Raw genomic sequence first — 24619 nt, 5'->3', positions numbered from 1 at the left:
GTTTGATTCCTGTCTATCACTGAGTAACCACGTGGGAAGCATATTTTACTTAGATGTAACACAAATTCTGAAGCCTTGGACTGGGAATAAACTGATTTTGCTTGAGCACAAATCTATAAAGACCTTTCAGTCTTCAGACCTAACCCATGTTCTTTTTACTGCACTTTCATGCCTGGTTGGGGCAGATATGACAGGAGGAGCACAAGGGAATTTGTGCCTCTAGTGAGGCTGAGTAATAGGCACAGGAAACATATTACTACAATGACTGATATGGAGACACATATATGGCTTCTGTAAGAGGACTCACAATTCCATCTTCCAGGACAATGACCTTTGCTGAGTGATGGAGGCAGCCCATTAGTTTTTTAATCTCTTATTCCTGGTTCTTCCAGGAAGGATGATTTCTTGGTGGTTGTGCTTCACTAGGAGAAGTAACGAAGAGCTCTTCTGCTGCCATCCTTTGCAGCACTTCTCTAAAAATTAGGAACTATGGCTTCAGCTCTGCCCTTCTTTCCTCCCTTCCACATGGTGAGGATGCACAAGTTCTTTGGTGGATGCTGCTTCTGCTTTGTACGTGTAAGGCAGCATCCTGTCTGCAACTGCACTTGTGTCTTGAGCTGAAGCTGGCACAGAGCCAGGTGTGAATGAGATTAATTAAGCAAGCCAAAGGAAAAACATCTCTGTTGTTCCCTGTAAGGCCAGCAGTAACCCTCGGTGGCAGCTGGAGGCAGAGTGATACCATTCAGATCAAAGTCTCTGTCAGTCTGAAATAGATTCTCGGAATACTACACTGACCAAACAGTAAAAGGAATTTTCTGAGGTGGAAATATAATCTATCTATCTCAACATCCTTAAATTAAGTCAATATCAGTCATGTCAGCAAATTAATTTATTGTCATTATGAGTTATGATTGTCGTTATGAGTGGGATTAGGAGACAAAAAAGGTTTTCCTGTAACTTTATCCTGGCTTTTCTGAGGTGTTGGAATTTTTCCACCATGACCTCATCATAGCACACAATTTAGGCAGAATACTTCTTATGAATGTTTATATTCTATCTATGCCCTCCAGATTTATAATCCAGAAGAAATCTGGGCCTTTCTGCATCCATCAGACCTGTGATACATGACCTGCCCGTGCATTGTCTTCAATAAATACTGCTGATTTCGAGCTCTCTGGTATCTCTACTTCTGTGTCAATTCCACTTGATTATGCAATGCATTTTTCCTCCCAGAAGCTAACCACCATTATTCTTGGGAAAGTGAACTAACAATAAAAATGAGGTTTTCAGGTATTAATATTCATTCCAGCAACAACACTTATCTACATGGCTATACTCACAGCTCTTTTTAGCCAGGTCTCTCTGCAGTCATATTGTGCAGATGAAGAGTAGTTCATCCAGGTGAAGAGACCTCAGCACAGATGCACATAAAAGAGCACTTCCACCTTTGCTAACTTCTATTTTCTCTTTTACTTTATGAAAGTGATTTTGTTTCCATTCCATTTCAAGATGGAAGTGTCCAGCTGTTTTCAAAGCTCTGTTAATATCTTATTCATCTGTACATCCAACTGTCCTGATTCAAAGCAATTTGAACTCAGAGAAGCTTTTGGTTTTCTGCCATACCAATCGCTGTCACAGAAGCTCTGCATAAAGCCTGTTATGAATTTTCAGATGATTACTGATATGTAGTAACTTCCCTCATTGCTAGTAATTTCATTCATTACTAACATTCATTGCTAGCATTCATTAGTACAACCTATTTTTTCAAGATGCAGCACTGGGGAAATATTCCAGAACATCTCTAGCTGGGGGACATCATTTGAAGCTCCCAGAACATGAATTGCTTGTCTTTTAAAGTGAGGGATATCTGCGGTTGATCTCTTGCTTAAAGAACAGCAGCTCAAATTGTGTCTAGTGAGGGATACACACCCAGATAAGCCTTGCCTGCCAGATGGCGCTTCCCAATCTGGATTTAGGGGTTACTCTCCTGTGGTTTCACTCGTAAGCTTCCACTGAATTTTGCTTCACTGCCCTGGCTTTTACTGCCTAATCCTCTGCATCAGTCCTTACTAAAGGGAGTTTTTCAGCCAACCATACAAGATCTAAAGTTTCTTGTTACAATAGACTCTTGATTTTTATTTGATCTCTATTAGCATGAGCGTGTATCATCATTTGGTTTGAAGGGAAAATTTTAACTTTATTTTTGACTATAAATATGCAGTATTGTGAGTGCCAAAGATGCTGCCCTGTTTTATTTTTATATAGATAGCGTTCATAAAGTCATAGAAATAAAGATGCTCAAAGGATAGCTTTTCCTTCCGAATTTTTCACTACCTTTTTGCCAAGACAACTAAAGTCAAACTCTAGTGTATGTTGTTGTACTTGCATTACAGGAGTTGCATTTGGAACCAGAGCACACACAGAGATACCAGGCATAGAACGCTGTTATCAGATTTGGCACAGCAGTGCCAGTACTGGGCACTGGGCAGGTTTTAATCACGTGTCACACAGGTTCATGTTTTAGGACAAGCACCTCAACTCATTAAGGCCCTTATCTGTGTAATTAAACTCCTATTTATTCAGAGAATCTCTTAAGTACATGGTTGCATTTCACCAAGCAATGAGTTTGACATTCTCAAATTAGTAGCTAATTGCTGAATGACTGGTAAGATAAAACAATAGATAATAACAAAATTTTTTGAATGTGTTGCTGTTGTAATCAAATTGCAAATTACTCTAGCAAGTGGTCCCTCCTTTCAGTGAGAGCTAATGAGTGAGACATTTGATAGAGGAAAGTCAGGAGGATACAAGTTGAAACTGTAGTAGATGCAGTTTTGTGTACAAAGAAGTGTGTACGAGTTCCACGTGACATCAACATCTTTGAGATGATACAAGGAAATATTGAAATTGAACAGTTTCAGACAGGGAAAATGTTCACTTGGGAGATTCATAGAATCTGGTGTTTTCTCTGAAAAAAGCTGCATTTGGTAGGACAAAGTACGAATGTGTTATGAAGAACAGCTTCTTGCTTTCCCTTTCTGCATCTGCGCCAGTCCCTGTATAAAGGCCCATAAAGACATGAATTCTGGAGCGGTTCACTAAAAAGTGCTGTACATCTAATATCTCAACATTCAGCTTAGTCAAGAGAAAAGGTGCCCAACCTCTGCAGAGCCACCAACAGATGCTACACAGTCCTACCACCCCTGTGGGGGGAGAGAATAAAGTAAAAGAAGACAAAAACCAAGGGACTAAAACAGAGACAGATGGAGAAATAAAACTTTAAATAATTAATAGAAGAATATGTTAAAGTTGGCATTTCAGCAAAGGGTGGTAAAGACTATGTGTTTTCATGGTTCTGTCACAAGGGAACTCTAATACAGAGTTCATAAGTGAGATGGTGCTTTCACCAACACTCTTTTCACAACAAGAAAAGCCTGGCAGAGAGATATTTTAAGAGAACAAAAGTAACATCTGGGTGTTGTTAGATGAGTATTTTCTTTTGAAATTTATTTTATTGCTAAATAAATAAAAGCCTGGCTTTTTTATGCAATCATCTGCTCACATCAGTCTGACTCATTATTGTTTTCCATTTATATTTGGAGGCTAAACCTATTGAATAATGAAAACAAACTCCATCCACCTTGATGTGAATACATAGCGGGTCCTGCAATGTGACATATTATCATAATAGAGAGGTTGAATTAATGATTTCCGTTTATAAATGAATCTGATTTAGAGCTGTGCATATGCACAATCTGAGTTTATATTCAGCCTTTGGAAGCAGTGTATATTTTTAACACCTTTTTAGTAATGCAAATTATACTTGGTTTGGCTTCTGAAACTGAAAAAAGACTCTTGTGAATCCAGAACTTTTAAATCCTTACTGTGTGGTTTACAATTTAGTGTGTTGAAAAATGATTAGTCAATTTACCTGAAAGAGTCCTGGCTGTTTGAAATAATATCTAACCTCTAATGGTAGAATTTCCTGTTTATACTATAGAGCATTCAGGAATGCAGATCTTCATTACAAAGACAGTGTTCATTTCGCTGTGCCATAAAACTCTGCTTAGCTAAAGGACTTTAACGACTTAAAGTTATTCAGCAGAGCCAATATAATTATTTTCATCTGTTAGAGAAATATGGGGATTACTGGAAAATTAATTTGTAAGAGGAAAGGACTTATATAATTAATTATCTTTATTAAGAAATTATTGAATTCTAGTAAAAGAAAATTTTGTCTGCTGTTTAAGAAATTAGTTTCCTACCAGTAAAACCATCTTGCAGAAAATTATTTTCATTTGTATTTAGCAAATGACAACAAATTAATGATTGAAACTGTCTTTCAAAGACAATTTGCATAGAACATTTATTAGGTCCCTACTTATTCACAGTGGACAGAACCAGCAGGTGTTCTCTTGCTTACTGTCTGCAAGTCTGAAGGCAGTGCTAACGAAGGCTGGTCTCAGTCCCTCCTCCCATACCACATGTCTATGCCTGTGATGCTTTCTGGGACTCGGCCACTCCCTCTTGCTTTTCTTGCAACCCACTCTCTCCTCTGCCCAGTGTACTGCCTGTTAAAGATAGTGGTGTGTGAAGAATCACGAGGATGTATCCAACAGAATATTCTAGGAATTATATTGCATACTGCTCTAACACCCTCAGGTTAGGTGCCTGGCTGTAGATGTGATTCACAAGACTGAGACAGAGCATATGGAGCAGGGACTTCAATTTGCAACAATCCAGTGGGCTGTAGGGGCACCTAAATCAAGAAATGGGATTAGCCATTTCTTCTAATGTTCTCTTTCTTATTTTAAAAAGAAATATCATTCTTGGATATATTTCCTTGAGATTATTATTTTGTTACAAATTGCTCCTAATTTGTGGAAGTTGGTCTGAGTCATAAATATCTGATACAGATATACACTTCTGCGAGGTTTAAAGAAGACAAGGTCTGTAAAGAGATGTTAAACCCTTGTTTTCCTGGGTATTTACAGATATTTCCCAACCCTCCCCTACTTATTTCAGTGGGTGGGAATGACATTGTAATTTTGACTGAAATAAAACCCTCATAGACTAGCAGGTTTTCAGAACATCTATTATATTTTATATGTAGTTCATATGTTGTGCTTAAACTCATTAAACTATTTGTCATGCATGAATGTGAAGCACTTGAGCAGGCAGCCCAGAGTAGCTGTGGATGCACCATTCTCATCTGTCAAATTATTTAATCAAATAAATATAATCTATATATTCTGGATCATTGTGCCTATCTGTTATAGGGTCTAGCTTTTTACTAATTCAAAATTGAGAGAATTCAATCCCGCTGACTCCAACTCAGAAAAGAGAACATTTCAGCAGCAACTAATGCAATGACTCAAATCCATAGCAATGTAGATTCCCTGTTTTGGTTTTGTCAGCAATTTTAAATTAAATCCTGTTCGTGAAAGATTTAGAACTTGGTGATAAAGGCTAAGGCTGTAACTTGGCTTAGACTGAGGTTATGGGGTGATAATTGTTTTATGGTGTAGGAACACTAAATATGTACAGGTGATAATTATTTTAAGGTGTAGAAATACCAAATATATACAAGCTGATTTTATACACATATACACACACTTAAATTTGTGGTTCTTACTGGAGAGGAGAAGTGTAAGGGGGAGGAAATTGCTGTCCAGTTTAAATTGAGCTGTAGAAGGACATTACAAATCATAAGAGAATATTTTGCTATTATTTCTACTGCTGACTTATTGTGTGTTTATTTTCTCAGTTCTGTGTCATTTGGAAACAGCAGAATGAAAGACTGCTATCAGAATGGATTAGAAAAACAAAATAATTTTTCTTATGATTTTATTTTTAATGAGTCTCTTTCTAAATTTTCCATTAAAAATAATTTTGTGGTAATTGTTACAGTCAGACCTGATGAGACTTTTTATCTTTGTGTCATGCAATATCTTAAGGTAAACTATAATGAAGATGTTTGAAGGCATACCCAGATAAAAGGAGAAATTTATAAGGACTCAAATTTGACAAGTGTTGGTGCTAGTTTTAAGGTTTCAGGTTTTGTTATTGTTTGGTTTGTTATTCTACGTATCCTGGCTGTTTTTCATGTTTATTGCATTTTCAAGAAATAGGAATTTGCCCTGCCAAGACTTTGAGACTGTTCTGTTTTTCCTTCATCTCTGTGAAAGGAATGATGATAAGGAGCAGCACAGAAAAGCCTAAAATAGCTCTGAGATGGCTTGCATTTCTCAACTCCGTCACTGAAGTGCAAAAGAGCTGTATTTGCATGACACTGAATATGAAGACTAATTAGAGACAATGGATGTGTCACCTTGGCCTGGGCCTGTAGGCACTGATCCTGGAGTTAGCTGGGATATTTCAGAGTTTCATTGCCTGGTTTGATGAACAACTACTCAGAGTGAGGGAAATGAAGCAATTATTTTAGTGTAAACCAGGATTCATTCTACTCAGTCTCTAATAAGATTTGAGAATTAAGAAGTGGATTTATGAAATCTGTAGGCTTGTTCCTTACTTAAATGAGTTATAGCAAGGGAACACTAAGCCCCCATTTACTTTCAAACACCACTGTATATCCTAGTTAAGGAACAATGAAATATTACCCTGTTATCACATACTGATCAGCATTTTACACAGAATGCAAACTGCTATAATGTAATCTTTCTTCCTGTTGCTCCAGCAGTGGTTTTCAAGAATTAATTCTGATTCACATTGCCTTTACAGTGACTTCAGTGGACATACTCAGATTCTGCATGAGTGCAAGGACTTAATCAGAACTACAAACACTTTTTTTTCTGATTTTTTGAGCATTGCTAGGATAGATCCCAAACAAGGACCCTGAATCATTTTGTCTTAGCTGACACAGAAATACAGGAAAAAAGTAGGTCACTACCCCAAAAAGCTGAGAGCCTGAGGAAAGATTCTATTTCTAACACAGGCTGGAAAGTGGTGATAAGAATTAGCTGTTTTCAAAATCAAAAGTAAATTTCTTTTTTTCTTTATTTCTTTCTCTGTTTGTTGTTGTTGATTCTTTGGAATCAACACAGCATAGAACAATTGAAGTGAAAAAACCCTAAAAATCAAAGAACACACCATGCTCCAAAGGTCATGCTAATGGTCGTGTCAAGGGATGTGTTTTTCTTAGACTGTTGGTCTGACTGATAATGTTATTGAACAAAATATATTTAATCCCTTTTTCTTTCACCGTTTAGAAATAATGAATGGGAAGATTTTACTTTCTTTTCTCTCTTTCTTTCTGGATTTTTTATCTCTTTTTTTTCCCCCTGAAATACCTTCTCTCAAGGTAAAAAAGTATAGGTACTGTTGGCTACAGCTCCAGTTTTCAAGGTTAAATCTGGTATGATACTCCATCTGTGCTTGTTTGTCCCTAAGATGATTCTGCAGTTCAGACTAGGATCCTGACTAGCTTTACTGCTTTTTCCAGCTTGAAGTCTTAAGGTCTCCTTAATCTTTTCTAAGTCTACAAACAGCTTATATTTAGCTGAAAAGATGAGGTGGTTTTGTGTAGGAAAATGTCAAGCCTTCTTGCTTGGTAGTGCAAAAAGGCTTAATCTTTGGCCATCCTGGGTTTTAAAACGCTTTTATTTTGCAAAGTAAGTAACATGCTGCCATCTGTTGGCAATGAGAAATTACTTTATTTCTTAAGTGATTTAAGGAATACAAATCTTCAAATTCTTAAGGAATTTTGTTTGATGTTATTTTTTCTTCAATTAAACTGTAGGTATCTGAGCAGCATAAACTTGCAAAGGACTGTTCAATTGTATCTTACGATTTACTTCAGGATCCCTGTGAAATCCTTCTCACTTGAACTGATACCAAGTCCTATCACAAAGCTCAGCTATGACCTGAAAATTCATTTTCAGCTAAAAGCCTGAAAAAATATGAATTTCCTTAAAGACACAGAAAAATGTGCACCCTCTCAAAGGATTTTGAATGTTATTCAAAACCAACCAAACAAAAATGTATTTTCTCAGATAGTCTTTTGGTCCTGACTCTGAAAAACTGTAAAAATATAAATGTAGAAGGACCTGCATGGGAGTGCTGTATACTTCAAAACATTTAAGGATAAAAACTTTTGTTCTTTTCTTTGGTTTTGAAATAGTATATTTTTTAAGAAGAAAAACAATGGAAGAAATGTGATAGGCTGTAGGTGATTTGTACTGCTGAATTTTGATTCCTTCTTCATCTCCAGTTAAATCCATTATGTACACTGTCATATCATCTGAAGATATCTCTTTATAATTTCATGATGGAACATCAAAAAGGAAAAAAACCCAAGTGGGCTCTGTTTATTCAGCTGAGAACCATAACTCAATTCAAATTTGGCCTTCCCTGCTGGAGTGCTGGCCAGAGTTTCAGTGATGCAGTGACATTCTGCAACCAGAGAGAACAGGTTTTACAGTGAAATAGCTGGTTGAACCAATGTAATGTCCAACAGCACATAATGACCATTTGTTAAGGTGAAAGTGTGTATAATGTGTTTTTGATTTATAATTTATACTTCACTTGCACATAAGCAAATAGAGAAAGCAGTCTGTGTGTATGTGGCTAAGTAATCACACCCAATTATACAATCCAGGCCATTTCAAGTGACTATTTCAAGGCATGTGTAGCAACTATTCAACTGTTCTGTTGGCAGGAGGCTTGAAAACTGAAATACAAATGGAAATTAATTCTGCTATCCTGACTCTTGTGCTGTGACTTATACTGAACAAGATGAATTTTTAGGAAATACTGGGGTTAATACTGATGCTGCTTTGTATTCAGTTGTTCTAGTAAATATGAATCTGCTCAAAACACAGGACATCATCAGATCTTAGAGGTCATAAAAGTATGTTTAGTAAAACATAGTTCCATCCCTTAGGATAACTGGCGATAGAACACCACTGTTTTGTTTTCAAATTACTGTTTTCTTTCCCTCAGCCATATATTTTCCTTCTAATACCCTTGTTTTCTAGCATATAAGAAAAGCATATTGAACTTGTGGCCTTGTTGCTAGGTTTCAAGCTGCATTTATGCAGTCTACTGAGACATTCTTCTCGTTTTTGAATTCTGAATCAAGTCCCAAGGCAACAGTGCCCTGTTTCTTAGCAACACAGATGGGTAGACTGTATATTCCAGCTCCTTTGTACAATGGAAAAATAAAAAATTCCCTGAGTAAGGGTGTGCTGCAAGTTCATTGCTTCACTTACCTCCCCCTAGAAGAGAGGAAAGGGAAGCCTTCTGTGGTTGATGAAATCCAGCAGATGAAATTTGTCTGGAAGTCCCTGTCTTTGAAGAGTGGTGAGTCTATCTTTTCTGTTCTCTGCATCTCTCTGGGGTCTGTATTCACCACTGTGCATATGGATCTGTAGGTACTTTGGATCAGTGAGTTTCAGTTTCTAAGATACAAACATAAGCATCAAAATCAATGGTAACAAAGCTGGGAGAGGTGGGATGTGTGAAAGTATGCAGATTCGGTGAAATTAATGGAGAGTCATAGAATTGCATGGCTTTAGGACCTCTGGGTGCAATACCGTGATTTTAGGAAGGAAACTAGGGCTGGAGAAAATGGGTAGAGGATTGAGAGGTAAGGAGGAAATGGGTATTCATGCAACTAACAAGTTAGTGGTGTGTTACCCTGTGTACAAAATGGAGAAAAGTTATCCTTTTAACATAGTCCCTGCAAAGTGTTAGGCAGTTTTGAGTCTTTTTGGCAACATAGGCAAATTCTGAATTTTGCTGCCTCCAGACTGTGGTACTAACATTGCCATGGAGAGGGAGGAGTACAAGAGAGAGGAAAAGGGGCAGAGAAGGACACACAGCTCTGCAGAGCTGAACATTTCTGCTCCTGACACCTGTGGAGGGCCAGGTGCGTACATCGTCTTCTCATGATGGCAACGATAACAATGCAAAGTCTCAGATGCTGTAATTTTGGCACAGACTAGATGAACAGAAGCACTTGCGCTGTTTGTCCTGTTGACCTTGGCATGTACCTGTTTTACCTGGACCTAAAGCTGGCCTGGTCAGTCTGCCAGTATCTCAGTTTAGTTGAAAACCAAGAAAAGGCTGCCTTACATGTATAAATTATAAACTGTCATTTTTTCTCCACAATTTATTAAATCATGAGCTAAACACAGCAGCTGGCTATGGTGGGACAGCTGGTTTTCCTGTAGACTGCCCACATACACACTTGATGGGAAGCCTGGGCCACCTTAGAATGCAGAGGCAAAGTGCCCACCTAAGCCTACTCACCTCCTCCTAAGCAGGAACCAGGCCGGGTTGTGCTTCAGTGTTTGGATAGCCTGAGTGTAATCTGTGAAGTAGAAACTGAGTTTTGGCCCCTTCCCAAAGGCTGTCCTGCAGCAGGGATCTGCTGCAGCGGGAAGTGTTCCAGCCGCGTGGTCCCAGGCTGGAAGGAACCTGTCTTGGCAGCACAGCACAATCTGGGCATGGTCTGGGAACCAAAATCACCTTAAAAAAAGAGCACAGAAATGTGACCTTCCAGAAGTAATTTGTGGGTACTTGATTTATCTCCAGTAAGCTGCCCTCTCAAATCCTTGTTCAGAAACACAGCTTTATTGGTTAGGACATATTTCCATATGCCCTTAACCTTCAATGGACCATGACCTTCTTTTAGAAAGAAACCCATTCTATTCTCAGAATGAACAAGTAAAAAAAAGAGAAAGTTGTAATGTTAGAGCTTTCCTTCAGGTTTCCTGAGCATTGAGTATTAGAATAAGAAAATATGGTTTGTATTGTGTTTTGGCCTGCTGCAATACCCCTCTGATCCATGTCTTTCTTCCAGATTTTCAGGGCATAAAAGGGGCTCTTGTGTAAGAAAGGTAACAGTCTGGGAGTGGCTTTTAGATCACAGAGATAAAACAGAAAACATGGATAAGGTAGTATCTGTGTCTAGTTCATGCACAGAGCTAAATACTTTACTGCCTATTTAGAGTGTTAATGCTGCTCCAGTTGTCTTTCATCCTGCCCAGGGGCATCCTTGGGTGTAGGAAAGGGCCTTCCTCTACCTCTGGGCAAAAAGATGAAGCTCGTGGCACTGGCTGATGAGATAGCCCATGGCAGGATGTAACACCTGGGCACATATTAGGATAGCAAGGGGGTTGCTCTAATTAATGTGTCCTGGGTGTGCCCAGGAATGTAGAAAAAGATGAAAATGCATCAGGAAGAATGGAGAGCAGAGCTTCAACACTTCCCTCTTTTGAGGTTCATTTTGTCACTTCTACTTGTGCAAAGTGAGACTAGTGTGCACCCAGTTGTGCCCCACTATAACCCCAAACCCCTGCTGTGCTGTGCTCCCCTGCATGTGCACAGGTTTAGTCTCCTGTCAGGGATGTATTGTTTAATGAGACAAGAATTAAAAGATGAAAAAAGGGTGTATTTGAGTTGTTACATAGTGATGAGTATTTCAGGCAAAATAAATTCAGAGGTCCTGTTCCTACAGGCTGGTATGAATGTTTAAATTCTTAACATCCAAGCTTTTGGCTTCAGATGGGCTTTCCCTAGGGTCAGGAGTTTGCTTCGGCAGGTGACTTTGCAGAAGTGAAAGACAGAACCAAGAAGCAGTACTTCTTCATCTAAGCACAGGTACAACATAATATTAAACTACAACCACGCCTTTATGTTCAGTGAACGTGCTTGGTTGTGCAGACAGGCATAGCCAGACTGAAAGTAGCAATCGGTAACAACATTCTGTTGTGTGTGTGTGTGTGTGTTGGGTTTTTTCTTTTTCTTTTTGCCAGGGATTGCAATATTTGAGAAGAAAAAATTAATCATCAGGCCATTATGCTCATCCTCCACCAAGAAGAGAGAAAATTTTTATTTGAAACTCAAAGAAAATTTTCTGCAAGCCTTGACAGGCCTTTCTCACAACAAACTGCAGTGCAGCAATCCAAAGCCAATATTGATTTATGGCTGAAGCAACTTCCTGATCTTAGCTACTGGCTCTATAAGTCATCCAACCTTCCTCAGAAGCCACAAGGAAAGGGAAAAGGGGAACGGAAGCCAAAAAGGAGCTCTGAGGCCACAGGCATGAAAGAGCTTTCCAGGCTTAGGTCCAGGCTGCTCTCTCCTCTTCTGGAAAAGAAAAGGGACTTGCCTCAATATGGAACCACAAAGCCCAGATCTCCAGGGACTGTGCAACTACAAAAGGCATGCCACGGGGGGCACGGCACTGGCCCAGCATGGCTCCTGCACACCTTGCTCCTTGGCACCATCCACGTGCTGGGCACCTGAGCCTAGGAAAATGCTGATTTTACTGCTCCGCTTAGGTTTAGGGTTGAGCTTACGGTTAGGGTTGAGAAAACCACAAAGCCCAGAGCTCCAGGGACACTGCAACTGCAAAAGGCATGCCAAGGGGAGCATGGCACTGGCCAAACATTGCTCCTTCCACATCTTCTTGGCACCACCCATGCACGAAGGGAATAACCTGATTTTTATTTACGCCTCAACTTATGTTATATATGAGGTGAAAACTTACTTTAGGCACTGTACTTGAGATGGAAAGGAGCCCAGTCCTGGGGAGACTTTGTCTAGCAGCCAAAAGGGAGAGGAAGCTTCCACGACTGGGCTTTAAGCGACTTCCCCTTGCAGGTGGGGTAGATCACCTGTTTCCCCAGAAAAAATGCCAGGTAAATTGGGCTTTGGGAGGAGCCTTAGCACATAAAAGCTGTTACCTGCACCGCACCCCTAGGGCTGCCATTTCCCGGTTTTCTTAGAGGAACCGGGGGCTCGCTTGGAGGGTTAGCTCTGCCTCCTTCTTGCCTCTTTCTCTCTGTGGTGCTGCTTCTTCCCTAGTTGTCTGTCCTGTCTGCACCTGTCCTGCCCTGCTTTGGTGCTTCCCAGAGGTAGCTCGTCACTGTGACAACCCGGTGCTCTGCTATTTCCCCAACGGGACAGATGCCGCCTGCACCCAGCCCACCCCCACCGCCGTGTCTCCTGCAGTGCCCTCAGCAGCCAGCCCATCCTGGCCAACGCCACATCCTGGCTCGCCACCGCTTGGAAGTAGCGCCCAGCTGCTCACAAGAGCTGCACAGGCTCACAGCTGCTCGCAGCACACACGGTCCATGTGCTGGTCAGACACCTATGGGGCACCCCGAGGTGCAGCAGCAATGTTGTCCTCGTCTTCTGCTTCTCTCTTCATCTCTTGTTTTCGTTCTCTGTACACTGTTCTATACCCATTCAGTAGGAACATATATCTTTCTTTATCAATAAACATCATTCCATCTCATGTCATTCCATTTCATTGTTTTCACTTCAATTTGAAATTTTCTTTTTTTTTCATGGCATTTCATTTCATCAATTTCTTCTGTCCCTTCACCTTGCTTCCTGATTTCAAGATTTCAATGAGTATAATTTTGGCAAGTTTCAGTCCTTTTCACTGCACTTCATTTCATCCCACACCATTTGGTTATAGTCACTCCTTTTCCAAATTTTCTTCTTTTTTTTCAATTTTTTCAATTTTTTTCCCAATTCTTCATTTCATGGAAGGAAATGAAATCTTGAAATCAGAAAACAAAGTGTAAAAAACACTCTGGAAAGGAGATATGATAAAATCAAATGGTCCAAGGTCCTGAGCCTGGGATCCAGACCTGGGGTCATGTTTCAAGAGTCAGGAGCGAAGGGTCAAAGGTTGGGGGGGGCAAAGGTCATGTGGTCAAAGGTCATGAGGGCAAAGGCCAAGGGCCTGGGGGGTCAAAGGTCATAGGGTCATGGGTCAAAAAGGGTCAGGAGGTCTAAGATTATGGCATCAAAGATCAGGAGGTCAAAGGTCAAGAGGTCAAAGATTGGGGTGAAGGGTCAAGGATCAAAGCTCAAGGGTCAGTGGTCAAGGGTACCAACCTCCTCCCACTCAGACTCTCCCCTCCACTCACACCACCCTCCACAGCTCAGACCACCCCTCACACTGCCTCCAGTGCCGCTCCTAACCCCACCCTCAGCACCACCCCTAACAATGCCATTTTAGGGTTAAGGTTAGGGGTTAGGGTTGTGTCTGTGGAGAATTTCCATTTATGAAAGGACATAAAATCTTGAAATAAGAGCAGGAAGTCGAACAAACACTCTGGAAAAGAGATATGATAAAATCAAATGCAACTGGAAAAAAAAAAAGAAAATTTGGAAAAGGAGTGACTACAACCAAATGTCTTGAGATGAAATGAGGTGCAGTGAAAAGGACTGAAAATTGCCAAAATTATACTCATTGAAAACTTGAAATCAAGTGAAGTGAAGAGATAAGAGAAGAAATTGAAGAAATTAAATGTCTTAAAAAAAAAATTTGAAACTAAGTGAAAACAACGAAATGGAATGGGATGACAAGAAGTGCAGGGAAATGGACCAAACCTTGTCAAATTGCTAACTCATTGAAATCTTGCAATCAAAGAACAAAGTGTAACAAACACTCTGGAAAGGAGATATGATAAAATCAAATGCAATTGAAAAAAAAGATGACCAAGATTTCATAATAGTAAATAAATGCTAATTTCTCTTAAAACCCAACAAAACTTTTCTTTTTGAGTAATCATGGTTTTTTTTGTTGTTTTTTTTTCTCCCTCAAGTCTTGACCAGTAATGTAAATTTGCAAAACCAGCAGAAGGGAAAAAAAAAAATGTTTTTCCCACAACCCCAGTGTTATGCTTTCTAACATCACCACTTCAAATGTCCTGACTCTAGCAGGATAATTTATAGCTTCCATACATTTTTTATAGCTTTCCATACAGGAAATGTTCTCAAGGTTTCAGAAGTTTCCCCAAGTTCCATATCAGGAATGCTTTAATAACTTGACTGGATCCAGAAGCTAATTCCAGAAAGTCTGATAACTACATGACCAAGTTATTTAGCTGTGAATGTGAAATCACATTTCAGGCTTTTGTTACAAACCAGGAGATTTTGAGAATTTTAATGTCACCAGTCAGTGCTCTAATCTCAGGACTAAAGGTTTTCTTTGGTAAAATTTTACCTGAGTGAAACAAGTATCTGTAAGTCAGCATTTCTGGAAAGAAACAAGAAAAAAGCGAAAAAAGCAAGTTGCAACCAAAAGTTTCCAATATAAGTTCCTGGTAACACTGGAGTTTAAAAGGAAATGATCAATCTCAGTGGAAGATCTCTACATCAAAAATATACCTAAGGACTTGCAGCATTGGTCCAAAATTCTTAAGTATAGGCTTGATCCTAAGCAAACAAAAAAGGGCAATGTCTATGTTCACTTAGACTTTCTCACCATTCAGGCCAACGGGACATGCTTTATTAAATGGAAACCAGAACTCAATCAGAAAAGAATTGGAAAGGCTAATAAGAAGAGAAAGGCAAGAAATAAAGTATGTAAATTACCAGTGTACTGTGTTTTCTCCTGTGTGTGTAATTCTCTCCTGTGCAGTTCTGATGTGCATCACACCCATTAATTCACAGATAAATATTCAATACAATCAAGTTTTCGACATGTATCTTCACATACCATTTCTCTTCCCTCCCTGATTTCACAGGGCATTCATTATGTTGTCTAAACCCTGAATTTTCATTTTATCTTGTTCAATTAATCAAAGAAACATATCTTCCTATTCATGCAGATGATACTGATACCTTCAGAACATGACCGTTGTGGATTTTCCATCTTGTATCTCGCAAGAAACCATTAAGATATCCATTTCAACCTGCAAAGATCAGGGGATATCGTTAGTCAAATCTGCATAACTAGCAATGTAGTCAGCCTTTTAAGAGTCAGCCTTGTCTCAGAAAGATTTTAAGACCAATGTGCTGGTGTCGTATCCTGTCCTACACTTACCTGACTCTGCAAAGTGTAGTTTCCTGAAGAACAGCACTACCCACAGCCAAACTGACAAATTCCTTTTGCAACTTGCAGAAAATATTACCAGCTATTTCAAATCCTATCCACTTTGAATTCAAAATCACTTTTGCTTCCAGACAAGGAAAATACACATCAAAGAGATGATATGTCATTGATGTTAAATTACCATCATCTTTCAGCTTTCCTGTTAGGCCTCTCATGAGTTCTCCAGCAACAGAGAGATCTTAAGATCATTGTAATGCAGATGACTGCAAGGTATGTTAATGATTAATTAAATTCACTGGAAAGACTTGAAAAATAATGCAAATAGCCATCTCAGCAGATTCTATGATTCTGCAATACATATTCCAAGAAACTGCATCCCATGTGATTTTAGTATCACAGCTCCTTTTTCTAGAAGGGTGTTCTGTTTCTGTTATTATTCCTTTCCTGTATTGTAACAAGGGACCACTGCACTCATTTGAGATTGCAGGTGATAGGAGTTGTGTAAATAAAGAACTTTAGGGTAATGAAAAACTGTAACTCTTGTCAGCTCAACAGCCATTAATTAACAATTAATTAAATCTCCTAAATCTTGCATTTTTCTGAACAGAAATTTTACAAGTGTATTTTTACCTTACCTAAAAACAGCATGTAAAGTTTACTCTACAGCTAACTTCAATGGTCTTTGTTCTAGGCATGGTGGCTTTTCTGATGTTAAAATATATTTTCCTTTACAACTGCACTATGAAGCTAATTTACCAAATTTTGTGACAAGTTACCCCAGAGATCTTTTCAATCTGAAGTTAAAGCCACGGCATTTAAACAGAGGTGAGTCCTTCACAACAGGCACATTTATTGTCTTAGAGAATTGAGTAACATTACTTCAACAGTAGGGAGTGGGAATAAGAGCGCAGAACCCTCCAACCTGTCTTAAGTGGCTTTAGGTGAAACTTGAAGAGTAAACAGTAGTTTTTCACCTGAGTTTCAATATCAGAGAAAGTCCACTTCCAGGCTCTAAATAACAGACTCAGATCACAGGAAATACACTAGTTTACTCATGCAAAGACACTTAGATTTAAGGACACCCGATACAAGCAGGATTACTAGCTGAAAACTGCTCGTTAATGTTGATTTTTCTGATAAGACTGCAATTTCAGCCTTGTAATGGGGGGGTTATTGCCAGGCAACTGATTCAAGTCCAATGTCTGCTGTACCCACTGTGGATATAACAGTCCATATCTTCATTTCTACTGTGGTGGATGGTCCATAATGGGGTGCCTGCCCTCTAGTGTTGCTATAGCTTCCCCTTTTATAAGGAGAGCCTCTTTGAAAATAATTAACTACACATAAGTTAAAGTACACACACATACATACCATACAGCTTAAAACACTACTTTCTTTGTACACAAAGGCAAAGGCAAGGCTTCATCCACAGCAAGGCCATGGACAGAATATTTTTTCTTATAACGTTTACTGTATATTTCTGAAGGCTCCTTTTTCTGGATCCTAGCAGATTAACAATAAGCATAGCTTTTCAAATCCTAGAATCCAGACAGTTTTTCCTATTGCTTATAAATACTGTTTGCTTAATATTTTCAGATCCTAGACTTGAACCACTGAAAGGAAAGCAAAAGGACCCTGATAGGAGATTTCTTACATACAAACCTCATGAAAGCAAATGGGATCCACAGCTGCCACTACCTAGGAGTCCCCAGCCACCTAAATCTGCTTCATTTACAGTTAGTCGAACTAAAAGACAGCTTCTCACTTTTCTCTGCATCAAAATATTTTGAAATAACAACAACAACAACAACAATAATATATTACTAGTTATATTTATTTCAGAATATTTTGAATCACTGAGTCTTGAGAGGACAGCTGGCATATCCTAAGCGAAATGTCGTTGTACTACATTGTATCTAGGGACACGGACCATTAATTTCCTTTAGATTTTCAAGAGTGTATTTCTTTTTCCAGCTCTTGTTGGGAGCTTCAATGGAGTTGGAAAGATAGTCTGCTGTAGAACATTTTCTTACTTCATCCTTTAGCAGAAAATTACACAGCATTGCATGTGGTAATTCATTTTCAGGAATCAAGATGTCCATATTAGACTGTTCAAAGACAGACTATTTCAGAATATGCAGGTGCTGGATGGATGTTTTTATGGTTTACATATATACACCAAACTCTTAAATGTAGAGATCTCCAAACTGCAATACCTCTGCTTATAAAACAGCTCCCACTTACATTACTGAGGATTAACAAATAGAGCATTGAGGGGAAAATAACTTATATATAATTGTAAATACCAGCATGGAGCAGAAAGACTCTAAATGCACTTCGTCTGGTATATTAGTGAGTATTTGACCTCTTTCCCTTAGGTCCCAGTTTCTGAAATAGCATGGAAATCAATATTATTATCTATTTCTACTTAAATTCCTGTCTAATTCCCTCTCTATTGTTAAAAATTACTTACCAACACTTCCAATTCACTAATTCTTTTCCCTAACCAGCCCCTCAATTATCTGGAGATAAAAGAAATGGCACAGCCCATGAAGTTTCTGGTAACTACAGATGAGTGCCAACATGAGCTTATTTTGGAAGCTGCCTGTCCTCTGCACCCAGGAGCTGGTGATCAGCAGACTGTGCCAAAATAAACCCTCAGACATCCCCTCTTCCTTCAATAGACACATCTGCTTTGCTCTTGATTCTAATTACTAGGAATGGAGTACTGAAAGCTCCATGCAGTCAGGTAGTTTCAATTCCTTTTCTAAGCAGTGCATGTGGGTGTTGAATGCAACAGGGGGGAAGCACTTTTTAGTCATAGTCTGCATTGCTGAGGGCTTTGGAGGTGTATCCAGAGCCGTATTTGGATACAAATCTCTAGACTTAAACCGTGTGTAAGCTGTGTGGTAAATGCACCCAGGAAGTGATTTAGCATAGAAAGTTGCATATTGGATCATTTTGCCTTTTCCAAAGACAGTGAGCTATACACCACTGTGGAAAGCTAGGGACACTAGTAAGAATCCCTCATGTAAGGATCTTCTGGCTCTGTGTGCACTGCTGTGGAGGTTGGCATTTCTCCAGGATTTCCCAGATGCAGCACTTGAAAATAAAAATGGTGTAAGATGTTGACAATAAAAAAGGGCATATTTTTTGTTCAAGAGAGCTTCCTGTCAAATGCATTGAATCTCCAGACATTGTTTGAAATTTGAAGTTCCCCAAATTTCAGTTTGGAAAGGATAAAGTCCCCAGTCTGCCTGTAAATTACTCATTTCCTGAATGCCAGGCAAACCCATGTGCTTCCTCTGTGCATGGCAAATGAAAGACTCGGGACAAATTAAAATCCAGAGGTTGCTAGGATCTTGATCTCTTGTTGGTAGACATAATAGCCTAGTATCTGTAATAAACATGGATAATGATAAAGTTTTAGCTGGGCCTCCCCATAGGGATAGGAGTGACAGTATAATCAAGTGACACACTTGGAAGTCCTTCAAAGGAGTGCTATTGATTTGGTCTTTTTACAGATGGGGAAAAGGAGGCAGAGAGCAGGTAAATTAATTACCCCAAAAGCATGAGGGAAGAGTCAATTTCAGACAAACTATTGCAAGTAAATTTGATCTGTTATAACACATGTGAAGGCACTTCTAGTGCTCCTGAGGAAAAGAGGAATGAACTTGTCTTTAACCTCTGTGCATGACACCTCATCTTTAAGAATGTGGGTGTCTTTAAAAATGTGGTTGTCTTTGTTATGACCCACAAGATGACCCTTGTGCTAGTCTGCAGTGGAGAGTGAGATGCATGGACATGTTACAGACACTCATTTCCTGGCTTAGGCAACTTTACTCTTTCATTTAGAAGAGTCAGGAAAACACCACAGGGCTGCTCTGCAGTGAGGAGAGTGCAAGTTGCTGGAGACCCAGGGGTACAAAGGTTATTAAGGAAACAAAAGTGCCTACAGTAAATCTATGCATGGATAATCCTCTTTACTCTCTAATATACAATAAGAAATATCCTAAGAATATAAACTGAGAGTTTCTTGGAAATGCTGGCTTGTTTTGTTTACCTGCCTTGCTTATGCTAAATGCCTTTACCATATGTGATATATGTAAGTAAGAAAAACCCAACTATTCCTGTTAAGAACACTGTGAAGAAGTATAGTGTTTTCTTTTCTTCCAATGGCACATCCATGCAAGAAAGCAGCTTTAAGAGCATTACTGCTACTGACAGGACAGATATCTTGCTTCCACACTCCTACAGGGGTGTGACACTCAGCTCTAGCTATTGTGGAAGGCAGCTGCAGTGCTGTTACCCAGCTGTGCAGGTAGGAGCCCCCATTACCCTCCCAGGCTTACCAGTACAGTGCAGTAGCTTGATCTGAAGATGCTGGTAATGCTGCTTTACAACGTGGAGATTGAGAGGCTCTCCAGAGAGCAGTTCTGCTTGCACTGCAATGTTGGCTTGGTGCATGGCAGCATCCAGCAGAGCCCAGCAAGAGTGCAATGTCACTGACATTTTGCTGTGTCTCTGCACCATTGCCCATTGCAGCGGTTTATAGGTACATGTGGAAGAAGTACAGCACCCGAGCAGAGACAACTCTTCACGTTGGCCCCAGATTAGCATCAACTTGTCCCCCTGTTACACACTTAAATCCTTTCAGAGCCCAAAGGGGCCCAAGACTGCCCTGCAGAGATGTTTGCTATTCAGGCTGATCTCCATCTCCTCTGACACACTTTGCAAAGGTCTTAAACTTCAGAGGAAGCGGAGTGTGGTTTTTGTATCAAGGGCTGGCTAAAGGGGTGTTCTCATGCCTCAGCAGTTAGAGATACAGGCAAAATCTTTTCATCCTTTTTACTTTTACGTGCTCATTGTGGGGATGAAAGTGCACTGTAAATCCTGCTGACAGCTATGTCAGCCTTTGGGCACACAGTCAACTTCAGTGTGAACACCCCTCAGCCTAGTGTATGAGAAATGCACAGTAGCCATTACCAAAAATGTTACTGACCTAAAATCTGCTCCAGTCAGTCAGTATTTTTCCATTACCTTCAGTGTGATTTGAAACAGGCTTAATGGAGGTGAATTCTTCTGTTTTAGGCAGCACTATGAGCTTGTTCCTTTATAAATTGCTTTATGAAAACATCTACAGCTTATGTAGATGCAGAGAGAATGTGGATACTTTCTGAAATCCTAAAAGGAAGAAGCAGGTTTACAGGCTAACTGTAAATACTGTGATTTCATAAATGACCAGAAGGAGCAAGTGTTATACAAAAGTATGTTCAGACCTGTCACCCACACATACTGACTCTATAAAGACAAATGAGTAGATTCTGTAAGTTATTAATACTAATATTTTGCGTATGTGTAGAACTTACGCTATATATCTTTATTATAAAACAAACTTTATAACAAAACAGATTTCAAGGTCTCTTCTGAGGACATCATCTGCCATCCCCCATATACTTCAAATTCGATATTATCTCTAAAACTGTTGTACTTTGGGTTAGATTGCATCTTCTGTGATTTCTGGAACTCACGAATTGTTACCATGCAGACTAAAATCACTGTTTGATTTACACACAGGACTTTAAGAAAAGACTGGATGTGGCACTTAGGGCCATGGTCTAGTTGACAAGGTGGTGCCAGGTCATAGGCTGGACTTGATGGTCTCAGAGTTGTTTTCCAGCCTAGTTGCTTCTGTGATTCTGTGATTCTGTGATTCTATGACTCTTAATTCTCATCTAAGATGTCAGTACTTCTGTAACTTTGATTATATTCTTTGTCATGAATTTATGCCCAAGTTCAACTAAAAGACACTTCTCTATATCCTTTCCCCATCTCAAACGCATATATTTGAAAACTTATATTTGAAAACATATATTTGAAACACACTCCCAGAGCATTCAGGTGGTCATTAAATTTTAAGTACTTTAAATGGTTCTAGGATTATACTGGTCATGTTGAAAGTGTTAATATCCTTGTTACTCTAAGCCTTTGAAATACCAAATTTTATGCCTTTCCTGTGGAACAAAATCAAAAAGACATGAAGTAATCAACTAAACAATAGTCTAAAAATCTAACATTTAAAGAATTATTTATTAAAATCTTTCTGAGACCTGATTTACAAAAGATGGTAAAGATAGCAGGTTGGTTTGCAATAAAAATAATCTTGTATTGACCATAATTAAAATTAATGTACTGGAAAAAATGGAACAAATAATTTTCTGCTAGATATTTCTCAGCTCCATTGAATATTGCTTTGAGCATTGCATTATACCTTATCATGTTGTGCTGATAGCAGTGGGGTAATTTTATTACCTTAATAACACAACTGCAGTTAGCTAACACTGCACTATTTAGTTCATATAAGGAAGAAAAAATATTAATTTGTTTTAAATAAGGGACTGTCTTTAAAAAGGCACTAACTGCATCCCAAAAGACACATAGAAACCTGTGCAAGGCTAAATAAAGGAGTGAAGCCAAATAAAAAATGTTGTGGGATGCCTCTTTTGACTTAGGTAAGACTAATATCCTCTTTTCCTTTGACACCAATCACTATAAATCTCAGGAAGTGCTGGGACTGTTCTGGCTGAATTTTGTGCACACCATGGTGAAGGACCACAAGCAGGGATATGACTGGAGAGAAGGGGGAGCCTTGGAGTCATGAGGAGAGAGCTTTGGAAGAGGTAGTGGGATGTGCACAGCTGGAAAGGCAGCTGTGGCTGCAGGCTGCCTGTAGAGGGTTCTTTTCATAAAGAGCCAGTTTAGTCTTAGTACCCTGGGATTTCCTCAAGTTACAAACCAACAGACAGTGTGTGAAACACAGAAACTCTATTATATAACTGTTTAAAACATCGAGCTTTATAACATCAAAGTGCTACTTTTCCTCTACAGAGGCCTTTTCTTAGATGCAAAAAGTAAATCAAGGAAGTGTCTGTCATGCAGGTTGTACTAAAATTATGCTTTGGAAAATAAACTTATTTGTAGTAACGTGTTCCTCAACTGACTCGTTGCCTATCATTTGTTACTTTGTAAAGAGAAACAGTTTATTTTCACTTGCTTCTTACTTGCTTATTTGAAGAAAATGGTACCCAAGTAGTGATGGTACATCTTTGATGTTCATCTCAAGAAACAGATAGGAAAACAGCAACCACCTAACAACCAGAATGTCAAAACTCAGAGACATAAAAAGCTATGTTCCTGTGTGTTTTTCCTGTGAGGATAATTGTTCTTGTTGATGGCTACGTACTTTTGAAAGTAAATAACAAAATGTTACGAGTGAAAGTAACTAAAAACAGAGAAAGTCAAAGGATAGCAAAGGGATTTTTCTGTTCCCAACAGAGGAAATTTCTGACCTTGTCTAAAAGGCAAGGAAGGAAAGGGGATATGATGGCCTGTACTGGAATGAATGTTACAGTATAAACCCGTCCCTCTGATTGCGTCTTTAAAATCTGGCTGGCATGGCCCGTGTGATACATGAACCCTAACATGCAGGTGCTGTGTAAGTGCGTCATACTGGCTACCTTGGATTCAGCAAAGAAAATACTTCCCTTGAATCCAGGAAGGACAAAGCCTCAAATGCCTTCCATATCTGCAATTTCAACACTCTCCATACACATAGTTTTGTGTTGCTGTGTCATTGAACAAAAAAGAGCACAAAATTCATAAATTTATTTATTGACTTTACTGTGATGGGGCTTAGGGGGTTTTTGTTTCTTTGTTTTGTTTTGGTTTATTTTTTTCTTAACATCACACAGGATATCACAGTTTCACAACATTGTAGGTCTCTAAGAGTGGGCATCGCCCGTTCTTTTGTGGTACTGTTCAGGATTTTATTTTTAGAAATAGGAATCTGAGAAATGTAGCCTCAGAAGTCATATAGGAAGGGGGAATGTTTGGGATAGAGATAACATTTATGTTTGGCTTCTAGCAGGTGTAGTCAAGAAGGCTTGGAAATGGGACAGGAAATGCCAGAAACCTCAGAGCATTGCACAGAGATGGTGGCATGGGATTTAAGTCAGTATGATAAACTGAAGAACCAGGGAAAAGACCTAAAGTACTGATCTGGAAGAAAAGCTAAAGGCTGCTTGGTATCTGTTCAACAGTCTTATTCTGTTTCTGGAATTCTGGAATGTTTCTTATTCTTATTCTGGAAGTAGTGAATTCTGTAGTTCTGTTTGGGAGCACAAGCATATACAGTCTTTGTTACAACCTGCCCCAGAAAGGGAGAGTAAACCAGGTACTTGATAATAGATCCCTTGGGGTGTATTAGAGTGAAACAACATTGCATGACCAATTTTTATAAATATATATCTATAGGGTTTATTTTAGAACAGTTTGGTTGCAATGGAAAGCACTATGAAACCATTTTGGTTACTATCTATAATAATATAAAAGCATACAAATAACACTTAAGAAAATTTATAAGGGAAAAGAAAGAAAGGATAAGAGTAAAAAGGTATGTAGCTACCATCTGTGGGTCCAGCAGCAAGACTTGGTTGCAATTTTGATGAGTGATGGTGGCAGTCCTGATCCATTGGGGATGGGGGAAGCCCACAAAACACAAAGGTCAATGGGTTAACATACTCTTGGGTTTGGTGGAAGTGCCCAGGTACCTCTTCTTGGGCCAAGGAGTTTTACACTGTATGATGTAACTCTGTGGATCATGGGGCACTTTGTTGGTCTTTGATGGTTTATGACCCCTTCTAAGACATTACAGCTGACTCTCGTCAGCGTAGTTGAGTGAATTATGGCCTCTGTGTGAATGTCCCGGTACTTCCCCAGAGGGGAGTTTTCACATCT

General features: G+C 39.2%; 2 protein-coding genes across 2 annotated transcripts in view; both read left to right on the top strand.

Annotated features, from left to right (window-relative positions):
- The first annotated feature begins 9122 nt into the window (after nucleotides 1-9122).
- The window catches only part of SCIN (scinderin), a 73272-nt gene continuing 57775 nt past the window's right edge, over nucleotides 9123-24619 (top strand). Inside the window, exon 1 of the mRNA XM_042043372.1 lies at nucleotides 9123-9321. Coding sequence (XP_041899306.1) covers nucleotides 9138-9321 — 184 coding nt within the window. The 5' untranslated portion in view covers nucleotides 9123-9137. The remainder of the gene's footprint in view (nucleotides 9322-24619) is intronic.
- LOC121671475 lies at nucleotides 9790-22823 on the top strand. Its single transcript, XM_042043232.1, has 4 exons — nucleotides 9790-9889; nucleotides 12835-13111; nucleotides 16515-16691; nucleotides 17310-22823. Exons 1-4 carry the CDS (start codon nucleotides 9790-9792, stop codon nucleotides 17611-17613), a joined length of 858 nt encoding a protein of 285 aa, XP_041899166.1. The 3' UTR covers nucleotides 17614-22823.

Source organism: Corvus kubaryi, unplaced genomic scaffold, assembly GCF_017639235.1.
Source record: "Corvus kubaryi isolate FWS band 111438036 unplaced genomic scaffold, C.kubaryi_AGA036_p1.0 37398, whole genome shotgun sequence".
In the NCBI taxonomy this organism is placed as follows: Eukaryota; Metazoa; Chordata; class Aves; order Passeriformes; family Corvidae; genus Corvus; species Corvus kubaryi.
Note: the sequence above shows the minus strand (reverse complement) of the source record. Positions and strands in the feature narration are given on the sequence as shown.